The sequence below is a fragment of the Neodiprion pinetum genome, chromosome 6 (assembly GCF_021155775.2).
Source record: "Neodiprion pinetum isolate iyNeoPine1 chromosome 6, iyNeoPine1.2, whole genome shotgun sequence".
NCBI classification, from domain to species: Eukaryota; Metazoa; Arthropoda; class Insecta; order Hymenoptera; family Diprionidae; genus Neodiprion; species Neodiprion pinetum.
Window position 1 is genome coordinate 18,423,614 of NC_060237.1, and position 23,626 is coordinate 18,447,239.

At 33.7% G+C, this 23,626-nt stretch overlaps 5 protein-coding genes across 15 annotated transcripts; 3 read left to right on the forward strand and 2 right to left on the reverse strand.

Moving 5' to 3' along the window:
• Positions 1-768: 768 nt before the first annotated feature.
• On the forward strand, positions 769-6,482 carry LOC124222121 (fumarate hydratase, mitochondrial). Of its 2 annotated transcripts, none has more exons than XM_046632744.2 (7): positions 769-1,034; positions 3,055-3,189; positions 3,971-4,171; positions 4,426-4,708; positions 5,077-5,339; positions 5,529-5,918; positions 6,056-6,482. In XM_046632744.2, the coding sequence occupies exons 1-7, from the start codon at positions 912-914 to the stop codon at positions 6,191-6,193; spliced, it is 1,533 nt and encodes a 510-aa protein (XP_046488700.1). In that variant the 5' UTR covers positions 769-911; the 3' UTR covers positions 6,194-6,482. The 2 variants fall into 2 exon arrangements, with proteins under 2 accessions (XP_046488700.1, XP_046488701.1); XM_046632745.2 differs by lacking the exon at positions 769-1,034 and adding an exon at positions 2,647-2,770.
• A 157-nt stretch (positions 6,483-6,639) lies between these two features.
• arg (arginase) lies at positions 6,640-11,292 on the forward strand. 4 transcript variants are annotated; one of them, XM_046632772.2, is made up of 8 exons: positions 6,640-7,577; positions 7,687-7,825; positions 8,491-8,563; positions 8,674-8,876; positions 8,999-9,162; positions 9,717-9,832; positions 10,079-10,201; positions 10,308-11,292. In XM_046632772.2, exons 2-8 carry the CDS (start codon positions 7,733-7,735, stop codon positions 10,541-10,543), a joined length of 1,008 nt encoding a protein of 335 aa, XP_046488728.1. In that variant the 5' UTR covers positions 6,640-7,577; positions 7,687-7,732; the 3' UTR covers positions 10,544-11,292. The 4 variants fall into 4 exon arrangements, with proteins under 4 accessions (XP_046488728.1, XP_068993253.1, XP_068993254.1 ...); XM_069137152.1 differs by having other exon boundaries at positions 6,640-7,399; XM_069137153.1 differs by having other exon boundaries at positions 6,640-7,004.
• On the reverse strand, positions 10,946-15,181 carry LOC124222137 (GPN-loop GTPase 2). 2 transcript variants are annotated; one of them, XM_046632783.2, is made up of 7 exons: positions 13,960-15,181; positions 13,770-13,868; positions 13,357-13,706; positions 12,718-12,923; positions 12,369-12,483; positions 11,584-11,779; positions 10,946-11,441 (listed from the first exon to the last, which is right to left on the reverse strand). In XM_046632783.2, the coding sequence occupies exons 3-7, from the start codon at positions 13,475-13,477 to the stop codon at positions 11,204-11,206; spliced, it is 876 nt and encodes a 291-aa protein (XP_046488739.1). In that variant the 5' UTR covers positions 13,478-13,706; positions 13,770-13,868; positions 13,960-15,181; the 3' UTR covers positions 10,946-11,203. The 2 variants fall into 2 exon arrangements, with proteins under 2 accessions (XP_046488739.1, XP_068993255.1); XM_069137154.1 differs by having other exon boundaries at positions 13,357-13,716.
• On the forward strand, positions 14,607-19,641 carry Pmvk (Phosphomevalonate kinase). 6 transcript variants are annotated; one of them, XR_006883941.2, is made up of 7 exons: positions 14,608-14,929; positions 15,206-15,411; positions 16,294-16,443; positions 16,557-16,692; positions 17,158-17,403; positions 17,505-17,637; positions 17,848-19,641. XR_006883941.2 is itself a non-coding variant. In XM_046632798.2 (5 exons), exons 1-4 carry the CDS (start codon positions 14,790-14,792, stop codon positions 16,676-16,678), a joined length of 618 nt encoding a protein of 205 aa, XP_046488754.1. In that variant the 5' UTR covers positions 14,608-14,789; the 3' UTR covers positions 16,679-16,692; positions 17,848-19,641. The 6 variants fall into 6 exon arrangements, 1 of the variants encoding a protein (XP_046488754.1); XR_006883943.2 differs by lacking the exon at positions 17,505-17,637 and having other exon boundaries at positions 14,607-14,929; positions 17,158-17,260; XR_006883939.2 differs by having other exon boundaries at positions 17,158-17,637.
• On the reverse strand, positions 17,959-22,431 carry LOC124222140 (N-alpha-acetyltransferase 30). Its single transcript, XM_046632788.2, has 3 exons — positions 21,228-22,431; positions 20,492-20,670; positions 17,959-19,543 (listed from the first exon to the last, which is right to left on the reverse strand). Exons 1-3 carry the CDS (start codon positions 21,505-21,507, stop codon positions 19,226-19,228), a joined length of 777 nt encoding a protein of 258 aa, XP_046488744.1. The 5' UTR covers positions 21,508-22,431; the 3' UTR covers positions 17,959-19,225.
• Between the last annotated feature and the right edge of the window lie 1,195 nt (positions 22,432-23,626).

The window sequence follows — 23,626 nt, forward strand, 5'->3', positions numbered from 1 at the left end:
GCTAAACTACGAGAAATTAGTAAACATTAAACTGCAATGACTGTTTATACTTCGGCCGCATTTCTTCGAGTAAGGTTTTATCGGCTTCAGTACACCTATACATTGATTCATTCTAAATAAAGATGTGTTGGATTTCGTTAAAAAAAAGAATGCTTTTACAGGTGAGCCGGTGAAATCTCAGTGAAAATCAGTGCTGCAAGCAACGCTGCAAGGTTGACGTGAGCAACGGAGCATTCTTAGAACTAGTCTTGTCTGAGATTTTAAATTTGATACCTCTGACGAAACGTCGTATACGTATAACTCGCCGTAAACGCCAATAGGTTTAACGCGAGTATTTTTCCGTGTTCTGTATTTAAATTACTGTTTACAGCAGTGATCTCGGCCTATCGCAACAATTCGAATTAACGCGGTTTGACAATGCGCCTAATTTTACTTTCGTCTTTTGTCCACGCTTTTGTCCATCCGCTGCCGCCGAGAATTTCATTCGTAAATCCAACTCCATCTTTTGTGTCATTGGCGGGACAATGATGAAAAAAAGTAATGAATTCACTTGCAAGAGCTCTGATTGGCGGTAGGGAGAATGTCATTTACCGCGTGTGGGAAATCAAGATGAACGAGATGAAAGAGAAATTAATACCTCTGCAATTATACGTGCATACATACCTACGATAATTTTCTTTACTCGACAGCTTCCAACAAATCAGTAAAAATATTGTTACGGCCGTAGCAATTACATGTTTTGAGTGACGTATTATACCATGTGATGACCTTGAAATTCTGTCGTCTGCACTCTGCGAAAACCTGGCGAGAGTAGATCTTATGCAATTCGGCACCGGCGGTTGTGTGACAATAAGAATATTGTAACGGCCGTCAGTTATTTTCTCGCCGATTTCAAATATTTAAAAAACAAAATGGCTTTAAACTTATTGAGGTTCCGCCCAGTGGTCGGCGGTGGACAGCATTTCATGAAAATCGCCGGTGTCGTTAATATCAGAATGGCTGAATTTTGTCGGGGTCCATGTAACCTTTCAAAGGTAGGATCTTTCGGTATTGTGTTAGAAAATATTTTCCATCGTGCATTTAATTATAAATAAGTATATTTATATAAACATTCGGTGCTTCAGCTTAATCAAATGACTTATTGCAGCATCACCAGTTACTGTCACATTACTTTTACATAACCACACCAATGTAATTCTTATTGGAATTGACTACGTACCCGAAATTGTACAATTCCAATAATTTACCAGAAAGAAGAAGAAAAATTATCAATTATGTTATGTTTCGGATAGTGAATATGGATGTGTATTGATTTCACCTAAAAATTTATACTCTGTCATTATTTTGATGAAATAAAGACCGGTTCAATTTTTTGTTATCTTTTGTAATGTGCGCTAAGGCTTTGTTCAAGTTATGTTCTTTGCAAGTCAAAAACTTATACACAAAAGGTAGCAAACAAAAAAATTGTCATCAATTTTTGTTCTAGACGTACAGTAAATCCTGTGAATCACTGGTCAGTCACTTTTCTAAATCAAAAAATTACTTCCTTTATTCTGTTTAGAAAAGTCAATCGCTGACAAATTTAACTCAGCATCCATATTTTCGTAAACATGAATATTATCATACGTAATATATAATTTTCTATAACATTAGAGGTATTCATAAATAATCTTACTCCCATAACAAAGTTGGACAATGTATTGTCGATGTCTTTGCATGACAACAATTTGCAGCGGTTTTATCAACACCAAGATTTTTCATAAACATATCTGAGACTAATATAATCAACATTTAATCGTGAATTTATCTTTTGAAAATTTCAGAGTTAACACGTGTTTACCGTTCATTGAACCTATACTGACAATGAGTCAACGACCCGTGTACTGATTATCATAGAATTTGTTTTTTGTGCACTGTAATTGAGCAATGCTTATGAATGTTTATCAAATGACGACTTCAGAATAAATTCATTGCAACACTGATGTGGAAATAGGAACGTAAGGCCATAATCAATAATTAGTAGTCTTTAAAGGAAAACATTGCTGAATTCAAAATTCGCTGTATAACACACCTTCTTATTGTAACTGAATATATAGTATTTAAAACATTATTTGAATTAGGTTTATTCATTAATCTATATGAATTTTTTTGGCAACTATTTCACATTCAAGGATTGGCACTAGTCCTAACGGGATGTAGCTATTAAGAAAGATGTTCAAGGATTTGGACTTCTTTCTAATCTTATTAGGCAAAACACAAAAAATGTGAACCCATCTGAAAACATATGGATATCCGATACAAAAATAGTGTAGCATAGCTTTAAACAATTATTCGTACCCATCTTTTGTACAATAGAAAAATGGAACATCGCAAACCGGCAGAAGTTGTCTCTTTCCAAGTTTTTTGTGCAACCGAAATCTTAAGATAACCTTTAGTCATGAGTAAAATTGAATGGGTCAATTGTATTTGAACAATAATCAGAAAGTCAGGAATTGTATATTTTAAATAGCTGTATTTTGGGAAGTCCATTTGAGAAATCAAGTATTTACTCATTAATTCCACCTTATCTATGAAAATTAAAAAAAGCAGCTGCACCAAGGTCGTTACTACACTTTCGCTCATATATCAGTTGGATGTTTGCAATAGTTAGTTGACTTGTACAAAACGTGAAAGCCAGGCAGCTCTCCAGCAGCCAGTCTAATTGTACCAATCATAGGACCAGCATCTCATTATACGTGTCAGAGGTTTCCCTTATCAGTATTGCACAATGGTTGGTTAACTCGTTTGGTAACTAAATTAACCATCACAATATTGCAGTTATTTTTTCATGATGCTTAATTTAAATTCCCAAAGCGCTCATACATTGTCCTGGTATTGCTAAGAAATTTCTATGTATTTCATAACCTGATATTTGTATACTAATTTACTCTAAATTTATTATTCTACGATCTAAAGCCATAAGCATTCGTTCCGCATGATCATATTACACATTTCTGGCGACTATTGAAGCAATTACTATTTATACTAACGGTCAGTGAACGATTCTTATTTCAGGAATCTAACAAGGGTTACAGGATAGAAAGAGACACTTTTGGAGAGCTCAAAGTTCCAAATGATAAATATTACGGTGCCCAAACCCTCAGATCGGTACTCAACTTCCCCATTGGAGATAGTTCGGAGCGTATGCCTGTGAGTATAATATAATTACACCTAGTATGTTTGAAAGCCCGCTAAATTTAGTAATAGTATATTTGTTAAGCTAATTATTAAGTGCAGCATTGAAATTCATCTGGCTAGTTTAACAAAATGATGCAGTAAATAAATCTTCATTTTCTTTAAATTGGAAATCTAAATTGCAAATTATTTAATAAGTATGGCATTTTAATTGCTCTGACCTTTTGAATGCCGGCTGTTTCTGTTGCCATCATAATTTCTTTGCATATATTGGTATTAAAGCAATAGAAAAAGACGTGCCTTGTTCAATTTTAGTTTAATATACAGGGTCAATCTTTTCTGGGGTCAAATAAGAGAGCAGCTTCAACCAGCTGAGGCTCCGTTTCCTATTATTCACATTCGTTAGTGTCACAATAATAGTCTGAGATTGTGCAAGTGCGCGTAGACCGTATTTTGGATACGTTCAATACATGTGGATGTAAACAGATGTGAAGTATAGGGTCCTCAGATAATAATCACACCCGATTATCGCGACGTGAACAAGTATGAACAAAAGCAAGTAGATCCTCAGCTAGCTATATCTGCGCTCTCATCCGACTGCCGAGAACATTAAACCTGTATAAGTATGGATAAATCGAAAATAGACTATTACGATATGTAACATTCAAATGACGTCAGTTAAGCATAACAAAATTTTTATATTCCATTTTAAGCAGTGGGATGATATTCATAGATTTTCATACTCAAATGTAAGAAATAAGTGCCTAAAATTTTAATTACTTATGTTATTTTTCAGTACGCAGTTATTTGTGCTATGGGAATATTGAAAAAAGCGGCAGCAGAAGTAAATAAAGAGTATGGACTTGATCCGAAAATTGCAGATGCTATCAGCAAAGCAGCTGATGAAGTGATCAGTGGAAAGTTATATCATGATCATTTTCCTCTGGTCATTTGGCAGACAGGTTCTGGTACTCAAACCAATATGAATACCAACGAGGTAATTTGGCTTTATTTCGAAAATGCAACTATTTTTCTATGGTTTCATCTGTTTTTGCACAATGTAAAGTTAGTATTATAGCTTCATGTTTGTACCGCATAGAGCCGAATATCAGAATATAGATCATATGATTAATACGATAAAAGCTGATGAATGTTATTGTTAGGCACAATAATGGAGTTGTTCAAGTCATTTTTTTGCGTATAATAAATTTTGTACTCAAAGTGAAACACTTATTTGTTATTTAATTTCAGGTGATTGCTAATCGAGCAATTGAAATGCTAGGAGGAGAACTTGGATCAAAGAAACCAGTTCACCCTAACGATCATGTGAACAAGTCGCAGAGTTCTAACGACACATTTCCCACTGCGATGCACATTGCCGTTGCTTTAGAGATTAACAAAATATTGTTGCCTGGTCTCAAAGAACTTCATGCTGCACTCAAATCCAAATCTGACGAGTACAAAGATATCATCAAAATTGGTCGTACCCACACTCAAGATGCAGTACCATTAACTTTGGGCCAAGAATTTTCAGGTAATAGCACAAATCAAGAACATAAATTGTGTGAAATGGGCGGAAAATTATTTGATATTCCAAAACTGTGTCTTATTACACGCAATTTCGTTGGTTGAATATAAAACTGAATTATTCCGAAATATTATCTATCAAGTTTCAGAGAATTTTCATGTACAACTATAAATATTTGAAGAGTTTCGTCGATTACTCTTATATAACTGTGTTTGTGAATGATCTTCTTGCATCTAACAGTGAATCACTAACACAGAGGCTTTTGATATGTATACAACAGACAATTTTATTTATTCATACATTTACGTATTCATGGTTATATGAAACGATGGAAAATATTACCGATTAACTTTTATTAACTTAATTTTTTTTAGCTTATGCACAACAGATTGAATTTGGAATTCAAAGAGTACAAGATACATTACCGAGATTATACATGCTGGCTCTTGGAGGCACGGCAGTTGGTACTGGATTAAATACTTACAAAGGCTTCGCGGAAAAATCGGCTGCAAAAATTGCAAGCCTTACAGGATTACCTTTTGTAACAGCGCCAAACAAGTTCGAAGCTTTAGCCTGTCATGATGCTATAGTTGAAGTACATGGAGCATTGAATACAGTTGCCGTATCTATCATGAAGGTCAGCACTAAATAACTTGAAAAATTTTGTCTTCCAATGCACGGCATTTATTGTTTAATTTCGTAATTTCTGTAAGAACCTCTAAGTTATTTGTTGAAATAAATTTGGCCTTTTTTCCTTTAACTACAAATACAGCTGACTTGGTTGCCTAGGTATTTTTAATGACAACACCTTTAATTCGATTTTCAGATAGCTAACGATCTGCGATTCCTTGGTAGCGGACCACGCTGTGGTCTGGGTGAGCTCTCGCTTCCAGAAAATGAGCCTGGTAGTTCGATAATGCCTGGAAAAGTGAATCCCACGCAGTGCGAAGCGATTACAATGGTCTGTGCCCAAGTTATGGGTAATCACGTTGCTACATCAATTGGCGGAAGTAATGGACACTTCGAATTGAATGTTTTTAAACCTGTAATGGTGGCTAATACGTTGAGATCTGCTAGACTTCTGGGAGATGCTGCATCAGTATTTACGAAGAATTGCGTACAAGGCATTGTTGCTAACAGAGAAAACATCAAAAAAATTATGAACGAGAGTTTGATGCTGGTTACTGCTTTGAACCACCATATCGGTTATGATAAGGTAAGGAGTATTCTAAATAGTTTTGAATGTTTGGTGAAATAGAGATTGATCAAACTAGTAAAGTTTTTTTTTTCAATCAATTGTTCATTCCATACATAGCAGTAACTTCAAAATAATCTCTCTCGTCACTTTTTTAGGCTGCCGCAATTGCTAAACAAGCTCATAAGGAGAATTTGACTCTAAAGGAATCTGCGTTGAAAAATGGTTTGACTGCGGAGCAATTTGATGCTTGGGTCAGGCCTGAAGAAATGCTTGGACCGAAAGAAGCAAAATAATTCTCAATCCAAGACTGTTTTAATTTGAATCAGGAATAGTTGTAATATTTTGGCAAAACTTTTGTAATCATTAACCATCTGTTTAATACCTTATTTATATAAATAGTGTACATTTTGATAAATAGTAACATACTTATACTTAGTACTGCACTATTGCAGTTGATACGTGCTAACAAAAACCCCAAGAATCGGCTGGATCGTGTTACACGCGTTTGTATATTTGTTTGTAATCAACTACGTCTGTTTTAAAATACCGGAGAATATAAAAAACTTACTCTCATTAATTAAATTGGCAAATGTTTTTTTTAATTTGACGAACAAATGAGAGGTGATGAATTGATTACATTTTGTTTAGGAAATAATCCTTCTTTTCTTTCCCAACTTTACCCCAGAAGCCCCAGAAGTTTGGCATGATAATGAATCACCACGGGCGTTACACGAGTTCTAAAGAATGGGATTGGATGATACTAGTTGGTCAAGCTGTACATCACTTCAAACCTGATAGTTTACGAAATCTCTAGTAGTATATGTAGAATAAAACTGAAATAATGTTAATTACAGTATCAAATATCACAGTAAACATAAATTGGAGGAGAAAACCTTTTGTCTTTCGTTGCTGTAAATCAATGTGTCAGTTTACAGTCATGGTGATTATCATGTTTAGCATTTATGCTCGCTATTTACAGCAATATCAACAAAAGTGGAAGAAGCTCCGACTTATGGATCTGCCAGAAGTGGGTTTGCTTTCAATGGATTTTATCGTCGTTACTGGTTAGGTGATATCATTATAATGACGATGCAGCAGCGAACTGTAAGCATGATCAATCACGAATTACAAATTTTATAACATATAATTATAAATTTTTTAATCTATGCGCAATTGCTAATAAGTTCCAGATAGATAATTTTCTTTGAAAATAAATTTTTTACGTTTAGAATTTCTATGTGGATGCAATGACAAATTAGAGTGAACATTTGCACTCAGTATTCTACTCTGTACAGTTTATGTTTACATTACTCACAGTGTATGAATATAGAGTGACTATCATCGAGTATTATATCCTTATTCTGACAAGACATTTCGCAATATTAAACGTCCACGATATGCTAAAAATAGAATTTTATATCAATGTGCGAGATACATCATGTAAAGAACATTATCTGCAAAAAATGATTCCTATGGTCAAGATATCTACTATTTTTACGGTGAAGTTTTTGCTTTGCTAGTTGTATGTTTTATATGTAACGTGCTCTACATGTGTTTTAAAATGTATCAGTTACTTGTTATATATTCTTTATCCGCCATTCCATCGTGTCTTCTCAATTATACTTTTTTTCTACTAGTATTACCCGCAACATGTTAATTAGTTTTCAAGTTCAATAGGTAATACATTATAATGGGTATATTGCAAAATCATAGAAGGACAACCCAATTATCATATCAGCAATTCAAGGTCGTAGGCCGTCAAACTTTATATACTTATTAATTTCAGACAAGATATCAGCCTGAGTACCAACCAAGCATCTTCATACAGCAAGATGTTTTCGCACGCTAAACATATTACAAGACAAGTCTTGAAACGATACTATGGAAAAGTCGGCATAGTGGGTGTACCTTTTGAGGCAGGGCAAGTGCGTTTCAAAAACACTTTCTTTAAATAAACTATGTGTTATACTAATAACACATTTACAATAACGCTATTTTTTCCAAGTTTACTGACTATGTCAATGTCAGTCTATGATCATTTATGGAGTATTTAATAGTAGAAACATCATCAGTAAGTTCCTCAGAAAAACGATTTGATATTTTAATTACGAGCTAAATATACATTTTTGGACACCTAGATAGTTCGTATTTTTTTTTATTTTCAAGTGCCGTGCTAACGTTATTTCTTTCTTGATTCATTTTTTATATGTGTTCATCTATTCCCAAAGTTATTTCAGAGAATTAACTACAAACAAGAGCGTGAGGTTGTAAATCTACAACAATTACGCTACACAATGATAGTATCTAAAATATTACAAAATTTATTATTTCTTTGTAAGCAAGAATCAATTATTCATTGTCAATTTTTATCATCTCAATAAATATATTTCCGGGGAGTCAGCTCATGCTCATTCGAAATGATATTCTTGTAAAGAAATTTGGAAATGATAGATCCCTATCAATATTCGATTACTCATCTTATGCTTATTTTGAAATCTGAATTTCAGTATAATATAAAATTAGTAGGTATCCATTAAATTATTATCGTAAATTCAAACTGTTAGTTATATAACTGCATGTGTCTGCTCAGGAAAAAGTTGGAGTTGCAAAAGGCCCACATGTGATCAGAGCTGCAGGGCTAGTTAAGGAATTAGAAGTTTTAGGTAAGTAAAGATTTTATCCACATTAAAATTATTTGGATAACTATTGTTACTCTGCGACCTGCAGTCAGATATTGTAAAATATGTTAATTGCATTATACTTAACAATGTAGGGATTGACATCAAAGATTATGGTGACCTATCTTATGAAGTTGAGGATGTGGCAGTAAAGAACATGACTCACTTAGGTCATTTCGCGGGTTGTACTAAGTGCCTATCAGAAAAGGTGGAACAGATTTTAAATGATGGCAGACAAGTATTAACTCTTGGTGGTGACCATAGTCTTGGCGTAGGGAGTATAGATGCACATGTTAAAGTACGTACTTAATGTACACTATAATTAATGATTGGGCTGACACTCAAATTTTGAATCTCGTTACCACTAACAAAGGTTCCTGCTATGCAACAAATATTTGAAATATAAAATTTGTTCTACAGGTCAAAAAAGACGTGGCTGTTTTATGGATAGATGCACATGCAGATCTCAATACAAATGCAACTAGCGAAAGTGGCAATGTGCATGGTATGCCAGTAGCGTTGCTGACTAAAGAGTTATCCGATTATTGGCCATATTTACCTGGTATGGATTGGCAAAAACCTGTGTAAGCATGAATCTTCTTCGTTGTACTTGGTACAAGACTTGACCAATAGTTATGACCCAAGAAACAATGTGGTGGTATGATGAATGTTTGAGATGAAGACCGTAATATACAGTGAATGTCTGTTGAAACAGACCCTTCCAGCACACGAGGTCGCTGCCTTCGGCAACACGTACACAACATTTAGTTGGTAGCATATGTCTATTACATTCGGCTCGGATAAAAATTGTATATTTATTGGCATAGGTGGTGACCCTGTGGCTTGGAAGGGTCTCTGTCAACAAACAATCAAGGTATAGGCAATGGATTGAAACCGAATTTTGAAGTAACATGGATTTAAAATTTTTTTTAATTAAATGCAAAAATAAGATTGATTTCATTTAAGAGAAATCAGATCACTGAATATTGTCAGCACCATGTTTAGCCGAATGAACGATAAAGCTTCATGTAATTTAGGAATGGCGATATGTAAACCTAATTCATAGATATAAATCAAAGTCCATCTGAACAACTTTCCTGCCTGAAAGTCATAGGTTTACAAGTTTGAATAATTTCAGGTTATCCATAAGAAGTGTCGGATATATTGGTTTGAGGTCTGTGGATCGCTACGAAAGACTAGTAATCGAAAAATTTGGGATCAATGCTTATGGAATCAGAGATGTTGAACGATATGGTAATACTCTCTACCTTAGTATTTTCAAACTTGCTTTTATTCATTTTTACAGATAACAATAAAAATTCAAGAATTTCTAAAATTTATTGTACTACTTATATTCATACTACATCCCAATCAAGCTGAAATTCAAAGTGTTTGACTTATCTGAAATGAGAAATGTTCTTTGAGATGGGTAAATCATTTTTCATTTTCAGTGGGTAAAATCATCCTTATTTTGTAAAGTAACTTGTCTGATATTTTCAGGTATACATGACGTTGTACATATGGCATTATCTAAAGTAGATCCAGAAAATAACAAATCTTTACATGTCAGCTTTGATATTGACTCACTCGATCCTTTGGAAGCTCCAAGCACTGGAACCCCAGGTAGTAAAAGACATATTATATGAACAAAATGAGTGTTTGATGAAACCATGAATTTTGTGAGTATTGATAAATGGTACATGTTAGTTTGCGATTATTTTCTTGACAGTTCGAGGGGGTCTTACTTTGAGAGAAGGGATTCACTTGATGGAAGAAATCTATAATACAGGTCGACTAAATGCTGTAGATTTAGTGGAAGTCAATCCACACATTGGTACCGAACGTGACGTTAAAAAAACAGTCGAAGCTGCAATTCAAATTATTCAAGCAGCCTTTGGATATAACAGGCGTGGACTCAAAGTTCCTAAAGGAATTGATGACATACCATTGCAAACGTTCAAGTAATCAATCAGTATGTCGTTCATAACTGTGTCATCAATAATACTACTTTGTCAAATAACTATGTCAGATTATCAGGTGAACAAAGTTGTTCTCACAGTATCATAAACGCTTCAACGTTGTTGTAAATAACTGATTGGTAGTAAACCTGAACGTCGAGCATTTCAATGATTTGTGTAATGACAGCCCTTTCTTGATTCAAGATCACTGTGTTAAAAGATATTTCCATTTTCCAGCTGGTATGTATTAATTAATGGCTCATCAACATTTAGTCCATATCTTTTCAAGTTTTCACGAATGCATGCAAGCACTAACTTTTAAAAACGTTCATTCTCTAGTAGGTTGATAAGTCTTATTATATACGAAACTGCAGAATCGGAAAATAAATTAAAACTTTTCTTCAGGTGATTCCTTTCACAGGTTTTATTAACTATTCCATACATTCAAATATAAAAAAGTGAATGATACATCTTCAATTTTATTATACATTTGATACTATTTCATAAGCAAATAACAAATGAGAATTTACTTAACTGAATTTTATTATCGTTTATATCTAAAATTCGTATATCTTAAAAGCCATTCCAGTAGAATATCTGATTACTAGTTTGTTATACCAAAATATATTCTAATTGGTTGTAAATTAATACGTTCGGGAGATCAATCTTATAGATAATTATCAATTGTAGACATTTTTTCAGTTTCACTAATGGCACCAACAGCACATGCGAGTAATGTTTGAACGTCTTTTGGTTCATTGCCACCAAAAATGTAACCGTTTGCTTTATCTACTGCATTCTTTACTTGCAATAGAAGAGACTGATTGGAGGTATCTAATGGTATAAAACTCACTAAGCTGTAATCTTCAACCAGTGAAACCAAAGCGGCATTCAATTTTTTATACCTGCAAATTAATTATACTATTAACCACAGATCTTTTAAATACTTGCATCTGCGAAAAAGATAAAGTCTACGTTTTTAGATATGTTTACATAAATAAAATGATCTGAACACCCATCACCATGTAATCACAAATGAATAATTACTTTGAAGTGAAGGGATCTTCATTGAGCTTTTCCAAAAGATATTGTAAATCAAGAACTTCCGTATAAAATTCAAAATTAAATGCCAAGCGATCTCTGAATTTCTTCATTTCATCTATCTTCGTCAAAACATTAATGTGGGGTAATCCTAGATGTAGCATTGTGCTGGTACAGAGCATTAAGGATGACAAATATTTTCCTGTAATAACAACAAAACAATTATAAATCTTTGACTAAATAATCCTGTATTGATAAGTAAGTCAGTCGAAAAGTTTTGCAAAATGAACGTACTATTAACAGTTTCTCGAAGTAATTTGCCCGACACTGCATACATTTCTCCATTCGCCGTATCCAGTAACTAAACCAGCCCATCCACTTTTCTTTCGGAATATCGGTAGATATTCTGTCACGCTCGGCAAAAAGCTCAGTATTACTGGGAAAATGCATTACTTCTAGCTGTCGAATTCTGGGAATAGGGCAGCCACAGGGACCTGGGTTACGACTATTAGGAGGGTGATCCAGAAGAGTTAGTCAAGCCTGAGTAAATAGGCTCCTTTGCTCTATGTTCTGGAGTGTGCTCACAATGTAGGAGCTAAGTTTCAAGGCGAGAACTATGACTCAGATTTTGAAGCCTGTCAATCACCTGAGACGAACGTACTCTTTCGTTACTTTTCCATGTAAAAATTTTTGCATATTTTCTCTCTGTACCAGGGCATGGTATCACCAAGACCACGACGTGCACAAATTGCAAAACTTTGCGAGTGACCTGAGTAATAAAAAATACTCACCTGGATCACTACAATGATGTGAATCAATTAGCTGTACGGAACACAGTCTAACAAGATTTTGTTCCAATCTCTCTGCTATGCGACTAATTGATTTGTGATGGGTGTACAGCTCTACCTTAAATTTCGAATTATTATATTACATTGAATATATTGTACAGATATTACGTGTGAAAATAAATGAATATGTACATAATTTCTTTAAATATCCCATTTCACAAATAAGACACATAAAGACATAAATATTGCTTTCTCGTGAAAAAGAATGAGTATTTAGAAAATGAAATATTGACGTTATGCTATAATTTTGAGGAGTAGAACTTCATTTAAAAAACGTTTAACATCAACGTACTTGGCCAGGGCAATCGATGATCAAGTAGTAACCTTTGAGATTGAGAATTTTTTCAATCAACCAATTCACATTCGCTTCTAAAAACTCCATGCAGTAAATCAAGGCACCGTTTGGTCCTAGTCTGTAAGTCGTCATTACTTCGTCGTGCTTAATCAGCTCCGAAATGTCTACCAATGGGACATACTTCATGTTTTCATTCGCTGGATCTAAGTGCAGTCACAAAGAACAAAAAATAATATAACTATGCAATCTTTAAATTTTTGAATATTGTATTCTCTTAGAGATTTGAATAACTGGTAGGAATGCACAAATTTTTTTAAAGATCGTACCAGTAAACAACAATATCAAAACTTTTTTTGAACTGCTTGTGATAATGAAATGCTCATTTGTTCATTATAATAAAAAATTATTTCTGTTCGTATAACAAAGAAAAAGAACCAAAATATTGAAAACTGATATAATCTCATACTCTGATTTAAACTTCTTTGAAATTTTATCCAATGTAAGAATTAAAGAGAATGAGCATAATTTATGAAACACAGGTAGAATAGATAAACAATTCTGTGGCAATTTCAAGGATTTAAAGATGTGCTTGGGAGCTTCTGGAATGACTAGTCAATAATGTAACCCAACGCTCACCAATGTTAATAACAGCAACTGTTCTACCCAGTTTCGTCAAAAACTTTGACATTGCATCGCAGAAAGTAGTTTTCCCACTACCAGGTGGGCCAATTACTAATTGTCCAAATATCGAGGTCATTGTGTTATAAATGAGCAATCGATGAATGAAGATTCTTCAATTTATAAGAAGAATCACAAAGACTATCAAAGACTATATTTTCCTGATAGCAGCCACTATATGTTTCACAGTTTGTACTCCATAATCCTTTAAGCAAATTGATATTAGCAATGGCTTTTCTGTAGCTATTTGCTCAGCAATGTACCGAGCTGCTGCGTGTATTTGATCATCATCCTTGCCCAATAAGGTTCTGCAAAAAACTTTCTCTGTATATCCAGTAATACTAATCACTAGCAGTGACTTAAATACATACTTTATTGTGTAAACATCGCTCTTGGCAGCTTCTTCTTTGGTCACAGTCAGTATGGAACCAAATTTTTCAAACTGAGTAAGAATCAAGAACATACGATTCCTGAAAATTTTTTTTTTTAAACAATTTATATTGTTTTGGGGTTAAAATACACTTGAACGTTACTGTCCACCATCTCTGGCGAATTCTCTACCTGTAGTTTTTTATTACGATATCGGTGTGTACCCCATTGATCACGACCCCCGTAGATTTGTCTTCACTCGCATACGTTAAATTCGGACTCGCCGCAGCCGCTCCGGCTTCTAGGTTAACTTCGGTATCAACTAGAGACATGTTATTGACGCATTCTGATTGGAGATAAGTCTATTCGTACCATAGCGAAATTAACAAAATTCCTCGTTGAGTTCACAGTACTCATCTGAGTAAGAACCTTCGATTGAACGTAGCCTGCTTTACATTAAGCCCATCAATAAGCCCAATACGCTACAATCCACTGAATTACAATCACAAATACAGGAAGGGTAGCACTAGGTAGAACCCATGAGGGACAATTTCGATAGAAATTCCACTCATCCTTTTGTTCGCATTATCGCCGTAGACTATGGGACTGAAGATATCTAAAGATGTTCAGCCTCGGGCTCAATTCTGTAATTTCACTTTTCACATTTTCCACCATTCAAGCATTCTGATTAGTTTGCAAAGTTTAGTCAAGTGAAATTACATAATCGTCCCCCTGCAGTATCGACCCATCCTATGGAATCATAATTTTAAATCGAGTCGGTATAGCAAAATACTGCAACCCCTCGCCGGCTTTCAGCTCGCATTAGCATGCCCATACCTGCGAAGCAAAGTTCATAAAGTTAGCAGTCTTTATCCTTATCGCTCTTTCTCGTATTGGGACGTTTAAAAATACAAGTTAGTCCCGTCTATTGCGAACTACCGTCGACGTCATACTGAGACTGAAATACTGACAACCTGATTGCGATGATTGAAAATCTGCTATAAGCTCTATACCAATTACAAATGGCAGCTGCAGATAGTCGTGACTGCGCAGATGCTAGCGAAGATTCAATATTTCTTTCAGTGAAACCTCGTCGTATTTTACTGTTCAGTGGAAAAAGAAAGTCCGGCAAGGATTACATTACTGACATTTTACAGCAAAGGTAATATACGTCTATCAATATAACGTGATGTAACAGGATTCACGTACGCACATGCATGACTCGACGTGATGATGTCAAATTTAACAATTGTCAGGTTATAGCGTAAAACCATAAACATCAACACAGATCGTACGTATTAATTTCTATTCGCCTATAAATTGTGCATCCGTACCAGGTTATTATTCATTTTCTTTGATCATATTTACACATTCTAATTTTACTTACTTTCTCGTATTTCTTTTGAAAAAAAAAATTGCAATTTACTCTACTCCACAGATTAAACCATTTGCCGTGCGTGACGATAAAGATTTCTGGACCTATAAAAATTCATTGGGCCAAAAGTTTGAACCTAGATTTCAAAGAATTACTTGGAGATGGAGAATACAAAGAGAAATACAGGGGACAGATGATTGCATGGGGTGAAAATATGAGGAACAAAGATATTGGCTACTTTTGTCGTGCTGCTATCGATATGTATAATGGTAATATCACCTTACCATTCTTTCACAAATCACATATTCTATAATTTTGCTGTTTGTAAAACAAAAATAAATTATTGTGTAACACGGAGGTAAATTCGATCTTTTCGGGCCAAGCGCAAGTTTCCATTATGAGTTGTAGGTGAGTACTCATTCGAGCCAAAGACAAATATTGAAAATATGCGAGGTGAAATGACAATTGCCTTCTTGTTACACACAAGTTTTTATGTAACAAGAATATGTTACACGGTTTTTCACGAAGCACAACATTGAGGTTAGGGTCGCATAATGTCAGATTTGTTTGCAAGAGCGCATATGCGCAGTAAAAAAACGACTGCCTTTAACTCCTGAGAAAACTGCGAGGAGTCAAAATTAGTCTTTTCTGTACTTTGCACATGCGCATTTGCTGACCCACTTTACCGTCATAGAAACAGGTATTTCGTGTACGAATAATGCGTATCGAAATCTTGTTGCAACTCCTTTGATACTTCGATTTTTTAAACCTATAAAGTGTATGTAAAATACCTTTTTCCCAATCAGTGTGAGAAAGAAAACCTTCAGATGATTTTCAGAATTACAGTTTTTTTCAGGTAACTTTTTGCACAATCAGTGATGTGACAGAGCATGGCTGAACTTTCTATATCTTTTAAATTATCTTGTTACATTCAACTGATTCTGAAATCACACTTTTCTTCATAGGTGTTGCTCGAAATAGTATGTATGCGCGAGTAGGCTATGTTAGACTCGTGTTATTAGAACGTCGCCTTGGCTCATGCTGTGTTTACGGCAATACTCCATGGAAATCACCTAGTTTCCGCATTTATAACACGATGTATTATTTTATAATTGATGTTGTTTCATGTAGTGATATATTCTTTTTTTCAGCTCGTAATATACCCATATGGATAGTCAGTGACATAAGACGGAAAACTGATATTCAATGGTTCGTTGAAAATTTTGGCAGCGCTTGTAAAACTGTAAGAATTATTGCTGATGATGAAATCAGGACAAAACGAGGATGGATCTTCACACCAGGTCAGTGAATATGATAATAAATTTCTCGTTATCAATTTGCATTAACTTTTGCGTGATGGGCATATACTGTCTCAGTAAATTGCATATAATTTGGTAAACTCTATTTTTTGTAGGTATAGACGATGCAGAGTCTGAATGTGATTTAGACAACATGAATAAGTGGGACTTGAAAGTTTACAACAATGATGACGATATTGATGATATTTTGGACACTATCATCAGTCTGATAAATTGATCTAGTTTTACAATGTAGGTAGTACAGATTTTTATATATAATACGCTTTAATGCATTTTTGAGTTAGATTTCGTACAATCTTTCATCATCAAAATTCCCGACTTTTCCAAGTTGACCAGACCTAAGATTGACGTTTGACAAGCAATTTTAAAAACTCTGGATATACATGATTGACAGAAAAAACTGTATCCCAAATAAAACTCGTGAATGCTTGTGCAACAGTTTTCTATATTCTGCGATCAGCATTGTAGAGAAGTGATAAATCCTTTGCAAATCATCAAGCAAATAGAATCTAACACAAAGCAATGTCCATAAAACAAGCCATTCTATTACACACTACAGATTTTTCAACAAATCTTTTCTAGTTTTACTAATTGCTAACAACTCTGCTAGTGTATTTCTATGACGATATGAAATAAACAATTTACTCTCAATAGTGATAAATATATTGAGTAACAAAAAATATTTTCAATTTGTAGTGATGAAATGTCGAAATACAATCAAGAAGCTGGCTTAAAAGGACTAGGAAAACAAAAACCGCAGTCATTAACCTGTCTTGCCAGAACAAACGTCTGATCATAAGTCTGCAAATTTTAAAGTCAAATATGTCATAATAAGTGTATATATATTAATTCTGTAAAAATATTTATTTTTACATTGGTATATAAATTGTGGTTTAATTTCAAAACGGACAATTCAAAGGCAGATAGGCTGTTGTGGAATCAGTAAGATGAACTTCTACAACTAGAAAAAATTTCATTGAAAAAGTACATCCACTACTCACCGGAGACTGATTATTAAGTAGAATTATTTGATTCCTAAATAGTATTGCCCAGAAGCACTGCTCATTACTTTGGCTGTCCACTGGGAGATGCCCCTTTACGTTTGATACTGGTTCCTCTTTGCTCTTGTGGTTTCTGAATGAGTTTTTGGGTTCAATATTTAGAAGTGTTGCATCTGTAAGCACAAAAATCAATTCTATTAATCGTATTCACCACGTTTTCACAATTTATATTTGATTCAAAAATTATATAGTATCGAAGAACTGTATAAAAAAATGAAAAAGTCGCGCGATTGATTCATCCATTGGAATTGGCAATGCATCTTCTTTTAGCATATACAATGTGTAGTCATAAATATAATTTGATACTTAGTTATTTGATTTTCAGATTCTATCAACCCTGCTGTGCAACTGTTATACTTCTTGGTGACGTTATTATTTTGGAACATTAGAAACGAAGTTCATAGCACGGTGCTATTTGCAATTTTTCAATGGCCCAACTTTTTATTGTGAAATCATTGAAATCAAGTGAAAATCTATGCTAATTGTTACTAAGTAACCTCCTTATTGACGTGTGATAGAACACGCGCAATTTAATTGAACACACCCAAATCATGGGACTATGCATGGAACCTAGAAGACTATGCATGTATTAATAAGTTATCAATAAATTATCTGTCATAGAGTTGTATGTAATTCACGATCTATGATTAAGGAAATTATTAGAGGAGCAACTTACCACTTGTGACTCATGAAAAGTTATACACTTGACTGTACGGAAGGTTAAAAATGAAATTTCTATTTTACAAATAATAGTCACGGTCTTACATTTGATATCTGAAGACAAACAGAATGAAACCACTGAGCAATTATATTTGAAATTGGTTGTTGATGCCAGACAAACAACAGATAATTGTATTTAATACCTTGGCAGATTATAAAGCAAGCGTATACGTATGTAAAAACATTTACGCATTTTTATTAACATTTTTTACATTTTTTCATGTCTTCTCTTTCATTTCTCCTTCTGTCTCTGTTTAAATAGTTACATTACAATGTTTTTGTGAAATTTTTCATACAACTGTGTGTATGATTGATAAACAGCAATCTGTGCAGTCTGTTCGCAGAATTAATGCGCACTTAACTTTGAAATTTTCATTCCATAAAAGGTCATTTTTATATTTCATCATATAATATATAAATATCGGACCTTCGTTTTTAACCGTGTGATTATTAACTTTAAAAATTTCTCCTATTCCTTTATTTCTTCACTTCCGAGTTCCAACTGACAACAGATATTTGGTTGCATGCTTAATTCCAACAATTATATCTTGACGCAAGAAAATATAAATACAATAGATTAGTTTCAATACAACTGTCACAGTCTTATTTTATAGACATGTTTTTTATCTTTTGTCAAGTCAGACTGTAACTTTCAATCTGTAATATTATGATACAACGTTAACATCAGAGAGGTTTTTGCCTATTGGTTATTTAATTCAATTTTTCCAATTCATTGCCCAATCTTTGAGATTGTGTAATGATTATGGTGAATTTTTATTATCTGTTATAGTGTAGACATGCATTACGAAATTCAAGTAATTAAATTTTACATTATGATGGTTGTTCAACAAGAAATAATACAACACAAAATTGTCAACCTGTCTGGTGTTGACGTTTAGCGTCAATTTGAATCATGCAAAGTGTGCTCGATTCAATTATGCAGTTATTTTGAGTTCCTATAGGCATAAAGTAGCGGTTGAATTTCATCTCAGCCAAAGCTTTAATCGCAAGGCATCTACACCGTTTAAATAATATCGAAATAATCGTTTGTCTCGAACGAAACCTAAATTTTCGTACAATCGAAGCGCTGGTCGATTGGTTATTTCCGTTTCTAAAACTACTTCGTCAGCGTCATCAGCTACCATTGCTTGAATCGCTCTTCTCACAAGATTGGAACCAATTTTACGCTTACGGTATTTCACATCTACCGCAAGCATTGCAATGTATCCGCGCTTTATCACTTTTCTGTGGACATCAAGCTTGCAAACAATTGCTCCAACACACTCCTCTTCGTGCATAGCCTTTGAAAAGAAAGAAAACACGGAACCATTATGTCACCGATGAAAATTATTCAACTTTTGTAGATAAAATGTAATGTTATAATAAATTTCAAATTAAATCTCCTGCATTGATTATTCTACTTTGCTTTTAAAGTTACCAAACAATGAGATTGAAGTTCGTAATTTTCATGTAACAACGCGATTGGTAAGAAAATTTGGTATCTCGAAACTTCAGGATTGTCTCATATTTGGTAAGCCATAATTAAGCGAAACATACTCATATTTTGCAAACACAATTCCCTCCATGTCATTCTGTAATGGCAAATGCTGATTTTTCATTCAATGTTTTGTTACATTTATATTACTAACTTCAACCTTGTCGCAAATATTGATCTCATTTTCAGATTAGGAAAGCCAAATATTTCAAACTAGTTTGAGCACATATACCTCTGAAATATATTTTTTTGTCTTACTAATAATTGATCCTGCGCAAACACAAATTGGTCATGATTTTTACACGTTTAATGGATTTTTCAATTTTTATGTATCGGTCTGAATAGTTTGAACTATATTTATTTCGAGAATTTAAATAGTCATTAAAATTACGTACGAAAAAAAAATCTGTCTCAATAAAGGTATTTACCCCCATTTTAAAGCGCAGTTTCTGAAAATAATAATCGGAATAGACATAACTTCAGTTTAAAGTATTTGCATGTGTACAATTTGTATAATTTTTTTATGTATCCACCTTTCAAATAATATTATTTTAAATGGTAAGGTATATATGCCCGGTGGAAGTTTATTACTTTAGAGAGGTACATACATGTCTCTTAATTACAAACTGAAAGTATGTCTGAGAATGAGATAACTTAAGATTTTATATGTATACATCATCTATTTTCCTCAAATAATAGTATTGGTGAGGATTCGTTGTCGTGATCTTGATTCATCATCACTATGAATACGTACCAGAAAGCACAGTTTGGGCCAATTATGTATAAAATACCTATAGGTATATATTGAATAAGGTTCGCTCAGGTCTTTCTGAATTAATTTCATAATATCTGGCATTTGGAGTTCACTCGTGTAACTAACATACATAATATCGCTGTTTTTACTTTCCACGGACGCTGTTTCCTCCACATTGTCTGTAACAAGTTTTTGAAGAATGACAATCAAATACAGTGCAATGATGAAATGTTCGTTCCAGTTAAAGATTAGAAAATACTAGTTGTAAAAGTAATCCAACATGATATACAACAGAATTAAGGTGTTTTGAGTATGAATTTTTACAAGAATCCATTTCATTCATGCGTAAAATTTTGAATACATTTGGAATTTCTCATAAAATGATTATACTATTGCCGAAAAGTGCGTTCTGGTCAGCACATCAAAACAATCGCATCACAAAACATTTCAAATCGAATCGATGTTTAACAAACGAATGAGATAGATTCTCGTAAAAACGCTATCAGTTCCGTGACACCGCGCTTAAACCAACTTAGATAGCTTGATTCCGATTCTATGCTACAAACCTGATAGAACTCGAATATCCGACAGAAAACTTATTTTGGTGATTCATGTAGAATTGTTATAATTAATAAAAAGTAAGGAATTATCTAACCTGGCAAAGGCTCGTGACACATTATTGCTGGTATGTGAAAAAGGTATTAAGAATGTTCAACTGCAGCGCGTAGAAACTTACCACGTTGACTTTTATGACTAGACGCAACACCCTGGGATACTGACACGATGCTCGATAGTTCTGAGGATTTTTTTGGCGAGTCTAAAACTCCGTTTACTTGATGCAAGCCATTTGCTTGTCGTTCCTCGTTAAGATTGTCTGTTTTCAATGTAAGACGAGACTCAACGTCTTGCGATACAGTATCTATTGTCACATTATCTTTCTTTATTTTGACATGGCCCATCTGCATTTCATGATGAGTTATTTCCATGTTATTTTCTATGCTCGCAGATTTATGCATGTTACTTCAAAAGGTTTGTGGTTTCTGTAATTTTGTCCTTTTTGGTTTACCTTGTTATTTATAAATTTTTTTTTTCAATTTTACATAAAATATTTTTCTATTTCTCTTTTCTTCTCTTTCCAATCTGATATACACGATGACCTAGCTACCGCCTCTTTGACACACGTTTTTAACACTCTTCAGTCAAGTATACTAACGGCCATAGTTAATTATATTTACAACACGGCGGTTTCAGTCGAATTTTCATAGTTACTGATAGTAATAAACCTCGTTTATATGAATTTTTTAACAAAATACGGACATCCGACATACATCACTAAACGACGGACACCATATTGGATTTTCTGCAACACCAATCGTGCTCAGGGTCGAAGAGCAAGGAGGGGGAGAAATGTGATTTTTTTCTGCTATTTCTACTATTAGAAAGTGAAAAAAAAATTTTTAAATAATATATTCTGATTTCAAATTTTTCACAAAATTTCTGGATTTTTTCACTCTATTGTTATCCCATTTACATTCACAAACAATAATCCCACTCTTTTGGACGAATACTCTTGTCGTCTGTACACAAAGCCTGCGAGATATAATACGCATAGGTAAGTGAAGTTTTGAAATATCTTCATTTACACTGTGAACAATAAGACAGTAAAAATAATAAATTATCGTTACGAATGATGTTTTAACAATAGCTTGAATTCAGATGTCAGTACTGCTCTGACCGAATTATTCTTGGCATCGAACTGTGATGGCCTTGTATACATAACCTAAATAAATGTCAACAAATTTTTGTCGCTCGTTTCATCGATATCTCTTTATTTTGGCCTGTCATGGTAAACTCTTGCTGTATTCAAAGAATATCGGTCTGTAGTATTTCACATATTTGGTATTCACACGTTTTAAATGCTGACACCAGTAACGCAAAATGGAAAAATTTCCTAACCTATCACGAATATCAACAATTCAGCTTAATTCACGGCGAATTTCGCTTGTCTTGCGTAACCGAAATTTTTTTAAACTCCTCTTCAAATACCGTTCTATTTTCGAAATCGGTAAATATAGTCTCTGGGTAACCGGCTTTTAATGTTCAGATGAATTCCATGTTTCACATCCGAACGTCTGTCACAAAATGATGCATTTAAACAATATTTGCATAACTTGTTACTGTTGCAGTATAATTTTTAGCAAAATATTATTATAAGTTACCACATTTACCTCAAGATTGTACATACCTATGTAATACTATTTTAGTTATTGGTTTGTATAATTTTTTAAACTTTCAACAATAAGTAGTGATTATTGAAAAATCTGAAATAACAGCATTAGAAAAATTTTCTTGCTACGTAACATTTTTTTTTCTCCTCCAAGTCGTCTAATATTACTGTCCCTTAGGAGTCAATAAAATATTTTTATCAATAACCAAAATAATTCAATATTCAGCTAATATCAAGGCCTGGCTTGAGTATGTATTTTGTTTAGCAGCCTCAAATTTCACTTTGTCATTTCGGATTGTGACGAACAAAGTTACAGAATACACACTGTGTATGGGAGTAGCTTTTTTTACTCATTCATACATCGCAGGCAGGCTGTTTCGTTGATAGATTGAAAATTTTCTGGACTAATAATAGCTCGAGGTTGTGTAGGCGTCGGAAGAGCTTTTCATTCGTTCAAATTCGTACAACATGAGTTGATTTTGTATCAAACATGTTGTATGCTTTTCATACAACCTTCCAAATATATAAATAAAGTTTTAAAGTTAGTCTAGACTTACTGTTCGTCTGAACTAGTCTAATAAACGCAGAAGAAAGAAAGTTGTTCAATATTGTGCAAATTTTTACCAATACCACTTGTAATTTCCAATTTTGTTTCCTATCTAATATCACATTTATTTCAATTATGTGTTTTTCATTCAGATTCACTTAGAATTCAAGTGGTTGTGAAATAGTTTTTGTATTTTTTCATAGCATAGGTAAGTAATTATATTTGCAAATGTGAAATTAATTTACAAAATTATCATTACTTAACATCGTTTAATATCCTAAAATCTATATTATATGTCACAGTTGGTTTAGTTTGCAACTTTTCAAATACATGCCAAAATTGGTTTATACATACTATAAAA

What these genes read in the sequence shown, in the direction of transcription:
- LOC124222140 (XM_046632788.2), bottom strand. Translation starts at nt 21,507, where the DNA reads ATGCATAAATCTGCGAGCATAGAAAATAACATGGAAATAACTCATCAT. An exon ending in TAGTCATAAAAGTCAACGTG is followed by an intron (nt 20,671 to 21,227) that starts GTAAGTTTCTAC and finishes AACTTGTTACAG; the next exon opens with ACAATGTGGAGGAAACAGCG. An exon ending in GGCCCAAACTGTGCTTTCTG is followed by an intron (nt 19,544 to 20,491) that starts GTACGTATTCAT and finishes TTCTTTTCAAAG; the next exon opens with GCTATGCACGAAGAGGAGTG.
- Pmvk (XM_046632798.2), top strand. Translation starts at nt 14,790, where the DNA reads ATGGCAGCTGCAGATAGTCGTGACTGCGCAGATGCTAGCGAAGATTCA. An exon ending in ACTGACATTTTACAGCAAAG is followed by an intron (nt 14,930 to 15,205) that starts GTAATATACGTC and finishes TCTACTCCACAG; the next exon opens with ATTAAACCATTTGCCGTGCG. An exon ending in AGGATGGATCTTCACACCAG is followed by an intron (nt 16,444 to 16,556) that starts GTCAGTGAATAT and finishes TATTTTTTGTAG; the next exon opens with GTATAGACGATGCAGAGTCT.
- arg (XM_046632772.2), top strand. Translation starts at nt 7,733, where the DNA reads ATGTTTTCGCACGCTAAACATATTACAAGACAAGTCTTGAAACGATAC. An exon ending in ATGGATTGGCAAAAACCTGT is followed by an intron (nt 9,163 to 9,716) that starts GTAAGCATGAAT and finishes GAATAATTTCAG; the next exon opens with GTTATCCATAAGAAGTGTCG. An exon ending in TCCAAGCACTGGAACCCCAG is followed by an intron (nt 10,202 to 10,307) that starts GTAGTAAAAGAC and finishes TTTTCTTGACAG; the next exon opens with TTCGAGGGGGTCTTACTTTG.
- LOC124222121 (XM_046632744.2), top strand. Translation starts at nt 912, where the DNA reads ATGGCTTTAAACTTATTGAGGTTCCGCCCAGTGGTCGGCGGTGGACAG. An exon ending in ATAGTTCGGAGCGTATGCCT is followed by an intron (nt 3,190 to 3,970) that starts GTGAGTATAATA and finishes GTTATTTTTCAG; the next exon opens with TACGCAGTTATTTGTGCTAT. An exon ending in ACCATATCGGTTATGATAAG is followed by an intron (nt 5,919 to 6,055) that starts GTAAGGAGTATT and finishes TCACTTTTTTAG; the next exon opens with GCTGCCGCAATTGCTAAACA.
- LOC124222137 (XM_046632783.2), bottom strand. Translation starts at nt 13,477, where the DNA reads ATGACCTCGATATTTGGACAATTAGTAATTGGCCCACCTGGTAGTGGG. An exon ending in TCATCGATTGCCCTGGCCAA is followed by an intron (nt 12,484 to 12,717) that starts GTACGTTGATGT and finishes TCGAAATTTAAG; the next exon opens with GTAGAGCTGTACACCCATCA. An exon ending in ACATCATTGTAGTGATCCAG is followed by an intron (nt 11,780 to 12,368) that starts GTGAGTATTTTT and finishes TTGTTATTACAG; the next exon opens with GAAAATATTTGTCATCCTTA.